The 9,576-nt window shown below is 46.9% G+C and overlaps 1 protein-coding gene across 3 annotated transcripts; it reads left to right on the plus strand.

Moving 5' to 3' along the window:
• Positions 1 to 8: 8 nt before the first annotated feature.
• LOC129847185 (far upstream element-binding protein 2-like) lies at positions 9 to 8,935 on the plus strand. 3 transcript variants are annotated; one of them, XM_055914994.1, is made up of 18 exons: positions 9 to 225; positions 823 to 928; positions 1,069 to 1,128; positions 1,487 to 1,523; positions 1,688 to 1,746; positions 2,157 to 2,228; positions 2,466 to 2,523; positions 2,714 to 2,885; positions 3,177 to 3,275; positions 3,447 to 3,554; positions 3,765 to 3,867; positions 4,037 to 4,161; positions 4,528 to 4,839; positions 5,047 to 5,150; positions 5,299 to 5,378; positions 5,914 to 6,135; positions 6,478 to 6,653; positions 6,856 to 8,935. In XM_055914994.1, exons 1-18 carry the CDS (start codon positions 100 to 102, stop codon positions 6,862 to 6,864), a joined length of 2,028 nt encoding a protein of 675 aa, XP_055770969.1. In that variant the 5' UTR covers positions 9 to 99; the 3' UTR covers positions 6,865 to 8,935. The 3 variants fall into 3 exon arrangements, with proteins under 3 accessions (XP_055770969.1, XP_055770971.1, XP_055770970.1); XM_055914996.1 differs by lacking the exons at positions 6,478 to 6,653; positions 6,856 to 8,935 and having other exon boundaries at positions 10 to 225; positions 5,853 to 5,943; XM_055914995.1 differs by lacking the exons at positions 6,478 to 6,653; positions 6,856 to 8,935 and having other exon boundaries at positions 10 to 225; positions 5,848 to 5,938.
• Positions 8,936 to 9,576: the final 641 nt, after the last annotated feature.

The raw sequence follows: 9,576 nt of genomic DNA on the forward strand, positions 1-9,576 counted from the left end.
CGGAATATTTGATCGTCTAACTTCCCGCTCCTGCGCAGTCTGACCTGGCCTAAACACCACTTTAACTTTCGTATTTTCTTCTATCTCCCCTCCGCAAACATGTCGGAGTACAGCTCGGTACCGGCACCCGGGGCTGGAGCTCCTCTCGGCGGACATCTAGCTATCGGTAACGGTGGTGGAATAAAAAAAGATGCCTTTGCAGACGCGGTACAACGGGCCCGGCAGGTGAGACAGAAGCGGGAGGCATTGTAGCAATGCGCGTGAGCGCCACTGGGAAGGGGTGAAGAAAATGTGACTATTGTCTTGTTTCGTGGTTGTTAGCTTGCAAAGCTGGCTGACTATGTTTGGCGAGCAATCAATACGGTTGCCAGTTATGATTATTATAGCTACCTAGTTAACGTTATAAGTCAAGTGAATTTGAAGACCCAGTTGACGTGCCACTGCAGAAATACCGTTATGATGTTGTTACCAATGCATGCAAGGTGAGTTAGCCGTCTCCCAATGTTGTTGTGCTATTGAGAGCTGGCTGCTTCTGCTGCATGCAAAGACAAAGTCCTGATGACAGACAAGCGGGCTCCGAGCCCTCAGCGTGTCTGTGTTTTTGAGTGCATTCCCAACAAAGTATATATCCTTGACATCATTTGATTGACATCATTCAGCTCACAAACAATTAGCATCTCATGTAATATTTGAAGTTGCTGATCAACGTTAGTTAATACCCAGGACTAGCACAAATAAATCAGACATTCTCATCATGTCATGATATGCTCTTTGAATATCTGTTATGTGTTCAAGTGACTTCATTCAACTTTTGTGCATCAGATTGCTGCCAAGATTGGTGAATGTGCAGGGGTAGCCCCTATGAACAACATCAATGCACCAGACGTCTTTCCCTTCACAGCACAGAAACGACAGTTGGAGGACCCAGGTACACACACACACACACACTACTGGGGACTGTGAAAGGGCCACTGCCAATGTGAACGTCTGATAACTGGAGTGTGTGCACACAGATTATTGTGAGATCAGATTCAACCTTTGTTTACTTGTTTTTTTTTCTTCCCACAGATCAACCTGAGAGCAAGAAAATGGCTCCACAGAGTGACGTGGACTCAGCCACAGCTCTCTGTAAGTTACTCTTCCTCGTGTCTCCTACTACCTACTAATCCTGCTCCATGTCTTACATGAATGTCAACTGTCTCCCCTGGTCTGTCTGTACTGTCCTCTCCCCTGGTCGGTGTCTGTACTGTCCGGCCCCTCTCCCCTGGTCGGTGTCTGTACTGTCCGGCCCCTCTCCCCTGGTCTGTGTCAGTACTGTTTCACCACTCTTCCCTGGTCGGTGTCTGTACTGTCCTGCCCCTCTCCCCTGGTCTGTCACTGTGAGCATCACCTGTGTTTGTCTTGTCCTCATTTTGCAGTGTGTCAGTAATCTGAGCCCTGTTCTCTCTCTATATATCTCTCTTTCTTTCTCTCTTTCCTTTTACAGCTATCGGAGCCCAACTGGCAGCACTGGCCCAGCAGAGGCAAGTCATTAGCATCATTTAATCCATAACAATCCAAGTAGGTCTCTAAAATGAAGTGAAATAGAATTGGGGATTGGAATTAGTTCTTCAGCAGAAGATTAATGGTGACAATATGTTGACGATTTGGATAACGAACTGTTGTGCTTTGCTTCTCTCTCCCACAGTGCCAGGCTCACAACCACCTCAGAGGAGTACAGTGTTCCTGATGGAATGGTGGGACTCAGTAAGTGCACTTTCTCCAAATGCCACTTTATATAATGTTTACATACCCTACATTACTCATCTCATATGTATATACTGTACTCTACCATCTACTGCACCTTGCCTATGCCGTTCGGCCATCGCTCATTGATATATTCTTATTCATTCCTTTACACTTGTGTGTGTGTATAAGGTAGTTGTTGTGAAATTGTTAGATTAGATTACTTGTTAGATATTACTGCATGGTCGGAACTAGAAGCACAAGCATTTAGCTACATTCGCATTAATATCTCCTAACCATGTGTATGTGACAAATACATTTGATTTGGATTATTTTTTTCGTGTTCATGTGTTGAATTTGAACATTACTGGACACATCATGAACATCATAATCAATAAAAATTACAACTCTCCTCTCTTCCTCTCCTCCAGTCATTGGCCGGGGCGGAGAACAGATCAACAAGATCCAGCAGGAATCAGGCTGCAAGGTTCAGATAGCCCCAGGTAAGGGACTGTGGAAAGTGTGGCCTTTATAGTCAATGGTTCAGATAGCCCCAGGTGAGGGACTGTGGAAAGTGTGGCCTTTATAGTCAATGGTTCAGATAGCCCCAGGTGAGGGACTGTGGAAAGTGTGGCCTTTATAGTCAATGGTTAGGAGCAGAGCTATAGTTGAACTCTTCATCTGTTTTTATGGTTGTGTGTGTGCGCGTGTGTGTGTTATTGACTGTTGGTTGTTTTCAGACAGTGGAGGTTTACCAGAGAGGAGTGTCTCTCTCACAGGGTCCCCAGACTCCGTACAGTAAGTGAGATCCTACTAGCTAATTGTGATATTTTTGTATTGTTATCACAAGATGCTGTTCACCTCTAGCCACTGAATTTACACAGCTCTATCTTTATGTATGGCATATCTCGTAGTTCCACTATTAATGTGTGCTATTGCACTCATCAGTTGAGTTGACCCACCCCCCTCTCTCTTCCATTCTGACTAGGAAAGCCAAGATTTTATTGGATGAGATTGTGTCTCGGGGGAGGGGCACGCCCCCCTCATCCTTCCACGAGGCGACCAATGGACAGAGTGGCTCAGGGCAGGAGATGATGATTCCCGCAGGCAAGGCTGGCCTCATCATCGGCAAGGGAGGGGAGACTATCAAACAGCTACAGGTATATACAGACAGTCAGTCGGCCTCACCAGTAGCCAGAGAAGTGTTCCACAACACATTGAGGCGTGTGTTTTGAGATGTTGACAGTTTCATCGCAAACAGGCTGATGTGTGCAGTCATGCAAATTACTTTTTTGGTTGTTAAATCTACAGAGCAAGCATGAAAGAAATATAAGCAGGAAATTCTCGTATCTCATTACACAAGTATTTCATGGACCATGTGAGTGTTGTGAATCATTGCCATCAGTAGGTTGAGCAGAGCTGACCATGCTGTCTGTCTGCGGCGTTGACAGGAGCGAGCAGGAGTGAAGATGATCCTGATTCAGGACGCGTCTCAGGGACCCAACATGGACAAGCCCCTGCGCATCATCGGGGAGCCATACAAAGTGGAGGTAACACAAGGCCTTGCTACAATCTGTATCCCACATTGAATTGGCATGCTGTACTGCAGCTCTGCAGATGGGGGATTTGGTAGCAACTTTTAATGTGCTAATAGCTGTTCTCCCTAAGGAGACTTAATAAAGTTGTTTGAGTTTGAATATCTGTCCTGTGGGTCTGCACAGCAAGCCATGGAGTTGGTGCAGGAGATACTGAGGGAGAGGGATCAGCCTGGCTTCGGAGACAGGAACGAGTACGGCTCCCGCATGGGGGGAGGTGGAAGAGCCATGGACGTAAGTCAGAGGGCTGTGTGTGTGTGTGTGTGTGTGTGTGTGTGTGTGTGTGTGTGTGTGTGTGTGTGTGTGTGTGTGTGTGTGTGTGTGGAGAGGGACTCACATTCCCCATCACAGGTCTGATGTTTTATTCGTAAGAGAGTGAGCACCTTCCTTTAGCTATCAATCTAATCTATTTGGCACTGTCTAACCTGCTCTCTGATTGGCTAGGTTCCAGTGCCGCGACACTCTGTCGGGGTGGTGATTGGTCGCAACGGGGAGATGATCAAGAAGATTCAGAACGACGCAGGAGTTAGGATACAGTTTAAACCAGGTATATAACTTAAACCAGGTATATAACGTTTCATAGTCATGTCATATGAACTACTGCTACTCAACTAATTTACACAGTTTAACCACAAGTTCTGTGGTGTCAACTAACAAGCTTTACATTCTGTATGTGGTGTTGCACAAGACTCAGAGGAAATGTCCTGTCTTTGTAGATGATGGCACAGGTCCAGATAAGATGGCCCACATCATGGGCCCACCAGACTGCTGTGACAATGCTGCCCAGATCATCCAGGAGCTACTGCAGAGCATCAGGGTCAGAGAGGAGGGAGGACAGGAGGTACATACCTCACACACGCACGTAGAGTATCTGAAAAACAGCCACTGCTCACACGCTAGCTTGGAACTGTTTACATACAAGTGTATTGGAGCTGCCATGATTCCGTGCCTTGTGGAACATACAACACTCAACGCATTTAGTGAACCACTGGAACAATGTAAACAAATGGACTCCATAACCTAGACAAATGATAGTCCTAGTGTTAGAGCATTCCCACAATTCCCCATACAGTACATTACTGTTATTAGGAGGTAAATATCATCATCTTAAACAAACTCTGACTTTCTGACGTCCAGGACCAGGACTTAAATATAAATTGTATTAAGACCCTCTTTCTCTCTCTCTTCCACCCTCCTTCCTTCTCAGGGTCCTCCCGGGCCTCCAGGCATGTCCCCGAGTGGTGGCGGCAGGGGCCGCAGCCGAGGGGGCCAGGGGAGCTGGGGTCCCCCTGGTTGTGGAGGAGGGGAGATGACTTTCTCCATTCCGGCCCACAAGTGTGGCCTGGTGATCGGACGGGGCGGGGAGAACATCAAGGCCATCAACCAGCAGACTGGGGCCTTTGTGGAGATCTCCCGCCAGCTGCCCCCCAACGGGGACCCTAACTTCAAGCTCTTTGTCATTCGAGGCTCTCCGCAGCAGATAGATCACGCCAAGCAGCTCATCGAGGACAAGATCGAGGTATGCAGGGTTCCTGCTCAGGGTAAGGAGGAAAGGGTGGAAGGATGGATGGATGGGTTTGTGGTGTTGGAAAACTCATTTGGGGAAATGGACATGATTGCTTCAACGCACAATCAATGGAGTCAAACTGGCGATTAATTTGCTTTCAGTCGTTTCACCATAGATGTGAACATAATGTCCATGCATCTAACTGGTTGTGCTTTCCAGGGTCCCCTCTGTCCTGTTTGTCCAGGTCCTGGTGGACCAGGCCCCATGGGTCCCTATAATCCTGATCCCTATAACCCAGGACCCCCAGGAGCCCCTGGACCACAGTGAGTGGAGACTGGAAATGTAGTCATCACAAACTCTGGCTTTTACAAGCCTCTACTGGCTAAAATGTTACATTACAACGATACAATCATTGATTGGACCAATGGAAGTCTACTGAGTAGTAACTGGGTTTTCTCTATCCCCCCCAAGTGGAGGTCTTCATGGTTATCCCCCACAGGGCTGGGGCAACACCTACCAGCAGTGGCAGCCCCAAGCACCCCACGACCCCAGTGAGTGACCTGCAACATTGACCTTTCAGACCCTCACTGTGGACAGGAAATGGTTACATTGGAACTATAACTTTCAATGGCCTCCCAATGTTTTCTCTCGCTGTAATCACTTATTTGAAAAGACTGAGAAAGGGAAAGCAATATGGAGTCAACTCCACCCAGCCTACCAGTGGTCTCTTTTGGGCTTTCCTACCATATAGTTTTATCTCCTTGTCATTTCAAAACAGTGGTTACAACAGAGAGCAGGCTTTAGTTAGCCTGGTCCCAGATATGTTTCTGCTGTCTTGCCAACTCCATTGTCTGCTGTCACAATGTCCATAGGAGTACAGCACAAACTGGGGCCAGGCTAGCTTTTAGTGGTACATAACCCTGCAACTATTATCAAAATCATCTGTGATGGGAGAATGTCTTTCTGTGTTGGCTATTGATAATAACTCACCCTATCTCTCTCTGCCCCCTGGTTTCTAAGCACAGGCAGGTAGCAGGGCACGCTCAGCCCTATGAGGACCTCACCTCCAACTGCCATCTTTTTTAGGCAAGGCAGCCGGTGCCGCGGACCCTAACGCAGCCTGGGCAGCCTATTATGGCCAGTACTACCAGGGAGGGCAGCCAGGGGGAGCAGGGCCCGGCCAGCCCCCCACCAACCCCACCGCTGGTGGCCCAGCACCTGGAGACCAGCCCCAGGCCAGCCAGACCCCTGGGGGCCAGCCTGACTACACCAAGGCCTGGGAGGAGTACTACAAGAAGATGGGTGTTGGTGAGACCACTGGTCTACTATAGTTACTAGAATAACACCACAGGAGGAAAGACGGCAGTTGTTTCCCTCTTAGAATAGGAAAGATGGGCACTGTCTAATTTTGTCATTTTAGACAGTGTCTATCTTTCCCATTTAATTTTGTATCGAGGCGTATAGCTGTCTACTGTTGTGGGCTGTTGACTACGCTTGACTTTAGATTACTTTCAAGGTCTAAAATCATCTGACAAACTTTAATTTTGAAGTGAACCAGTGCTGTAAGAACATGAATCTTTCATGTTAACCTTGTCGATCATAGCATATCTCTTCTTCATCCAAAATACCCCCTCTTCTCTGCTCCCCCAGCCCAGGCAGGAGGCTCTGCAGCAGGGCCAGGAGTAGCAGGTGCCCCAGCAGCCCCAGGTGGAGGCCAGCAGGACTACAGTGCAGCCTGGGCAGAGTACTACAGGCAGCAGTCTGCTTACTACGGCCAAACAGGACAGGCTCCAGGACAGCCTGCCACCCCTCAGCAAGGCCAGCAGGTAAAGTTACACTCTGTGTGTACTGTGAGAGCACTCAGATGTGTATGTCTAACAAGTTGTGTTTTGTATATTGCCTAGGTGTGTGCGTTCTGTCCTGAGGTGTACTGTCCTGGGTTGCAGTCTGTTTTTGTCATCCAGGCTGAAGATGTTACTGGTTGTTGTGGTTCTGACTCGGTACTCTTACCCTGTTCTTTCTCTCCAGACACAGTGAGCGGCTCGGCTGAGACTCATAAAGAGCGAGAATAAAGAAAGGCTACTACCACTTAACCCAACCAGTCAACAGAGTCCGGCCATTTTTCTGAATTTTATTATATCTATATTTTTTGTTCTGAAGGGATTGTGCTGGCAGTCCTTTCCCTGTCCCTCCCCTTTCCCCATCCACCAACTCACCACTTGTTTCAATAAATATGCGAAGAGAAACTATTGCTTTACCTGTGAGCTGAATAATGGGATGGATTTCTAGTTGTCTTTCATTTTGGTTCCCTGAAATCTTCCCTTGTTTTTTCCGTCATCTGTCAATAAAAACATGAACTTGGGAGATTTGAACTCTGAACCATGAAAGCCAGATTTACTTCCAGAAATGCTCATCACTCACCCAATGAAATCGCACTTTCCCCTTTTTTTATTTTATTTACCACAGCCAAACTGGCTATTCAAGTGACTTACTTCTAGTCCTACACTACTAATACTGCATTTACTGAAATTAACATTTATTTATAAAGATTACAATTAATTACATGAATGGTAAAATGATTAAGAGTGGGAGGTTTTGCTTTTAATTGCTTGGTAGTTTGATTTCTCCTTCATTTGGAACATTCCCATCACCTAAGTTTCTTGGTCTTCATACATTTTGAGCTTTGGTTTTGATTTTATGTTCTGTGAATTATATTTTTGTTTTCCGTGTGTGTGACTGTACAGTGTTTAGAATGTGTCCCCACAAGTGATGATAAACGTGCGTGTCTGTATGAGTGGTTGCACAGCGGAAGACTTCCGTGATTGTGGAACGCTAGTTAACATAGCCACGGGTATATCTACAGTGGGAAGTTACCTACTGCAAACATCACATAACACTAGTCTGTTTAACTCAACCTGTTGCACGAGAGACGAACGGTGTTAGAAGTTTTAGTTTTCCTTGATCTGTGACACGGTCTTCTACATTGTATGTTTTTGTTTTTTATTGTTCAATTGTTTTGAATAACGTTCCAATAAGGGATGTCCTGACCTCCCGCCAGTTAGATCACCTTCTGATGGGATGTCCTGACCTCCCGCCAGTTAGATCGCCTTCTGATGGGATGTCCTGACCTCCCGCCAGTTAGATCACCTTCTGATGGGATGTCCTGACCTCCCGCCAATTAGATCGCCTTCTGATGGGATGTCCTGACCTCCCGCCAGTTAGATCACCTTCTGATGGGATGTCCTGACCTCCCGCCAGTTAGATCACCTTCTGATGGGATGTCCTGACCTCCCGCCAGTTAGATCACCTTCTGATGGGATGTCCTGACCTCCCGCCAGTTAGATCACCTTCTGATGGGATGTCCTGACCTCCCGCCAGTTAGATCACCTTCTGATGGGATGTCCTGACCTCCCGCCAATTAGATCGCCTTCTGATGGGATGTCCTGACCTCCCGCCAGTTAGATCGCCTTCTGATGGTCATTGGGGACAGGAGTTTTCCCTGCTCAAGGAAAATCTTTTGGCCATAGTTATAGGTTTTAAACGGGGCTGGTTGCAAAATTCCAGGAACTTTCAATAAATTCCCTGGTTTCCCTGAAATACCGGTTGGAGGATTCCCAGAATCAGGAGGGAATAAGCAGGAAATCCAGAATCCTCCAACACAAATTTCTGGAAAACCAGGGAATTTATTGAAAGTTCCTGGAATTTTGCAACCCCTAACTATGGTCCCTGGTCATGGAAAAACTCCTATTCAGAGTGAGTTTTAAGGTTGCACTGGAATAAGCTATGGTTGAAGTCATGAGTAAGATGGCAATTTATGGTTGTTAAGGTTAACCTCAGGGTCATGTTCATAAGGGACTAACAGACTGGAACAGGGAGGGACTACCTGGACTTGTCCAACAAGTGCAAATTTTCTTTTGCAAAACGTTTTGGTACGGTGTGCCCAAATGAACATGACCCAGACATGTTGAATCACTAACTCTTGAGGAAGAATGGCAGCTTGGGCACTGTATTGGAGTCTGCATTTTGCAGGGCACAGTGTTGATATTGTGAATAAAATGACCACCAGCAGCAATATTCTGTTGAATTAAAAGGGTGAGAAGTCAACATATTTTTAAACTTGTGTGTCCAGTTTTGTTTCTGTTAGCGTGTTCCATAATGCTTTATGAAGGAGCAAGACTAGTGTTTGGGCTCCCGAGTGTCGCAGCGGTCTAATCAAATCAAAGTTTATTTGTCACATGCGCCGAATACAACAGGAGTAGAACTTACAATGAAATGATTACTTACGGGGGAGGGGGGGGCACAATGCAAATAGTCTGGATAGCCATTTGATTACCTGTTCAGGAGTCATATGGCTTGGGGGTAAAAACTGTTGAGAAGCCTTTTTGTCCTAGACTTGGCACTCCCGTACCGCTTGCCATGCGGTAGTAGAGAGAACAGTCTATGACTGGGGTGGCTGGGGTCTTTGACAATTTTTAGGGCCTTCATCTGACACCGCCTGGTGTAGAGGTCCTGGATGGCAGGCAGCTTAGCCACAGTGATGAACTGGGCCGTACGCACTACCCTCTGTAGTGCCTTGCAGTCGGAGGCCGAGTAATTGCCTTACCAGGCAGTGATGCAACCAGTCAGGATGCTCTCGATGTTGCAGCTGTAGAACCTTTTGAGGATCTGAGGACCCGTGCCAAATCTTTTTAGTTTCCTGAGGGGGAATAGGATTTGTCGTGCCCTCTTCATGATTGTCTTAGTGTGTTT

The sequence above is a fragment of the Salvelinus fontinalis genome, unplaced genomic scaffold (genome assembly GCF_029448725.1).
Source record: "Salvelinus fontinalis isolate EN_2023a unplaced genomic scaffold, ASM2944872v1 scaffold_0752, whole genome shotgun sequence".
In the NCBI taxonomy this organism is placed as follows: Eukaryota; Metazoa; Chordata; class Actinopteri; order Salmoniformes; family Salmonidae; genus Salvelinus; species Salvelinus fontinalis.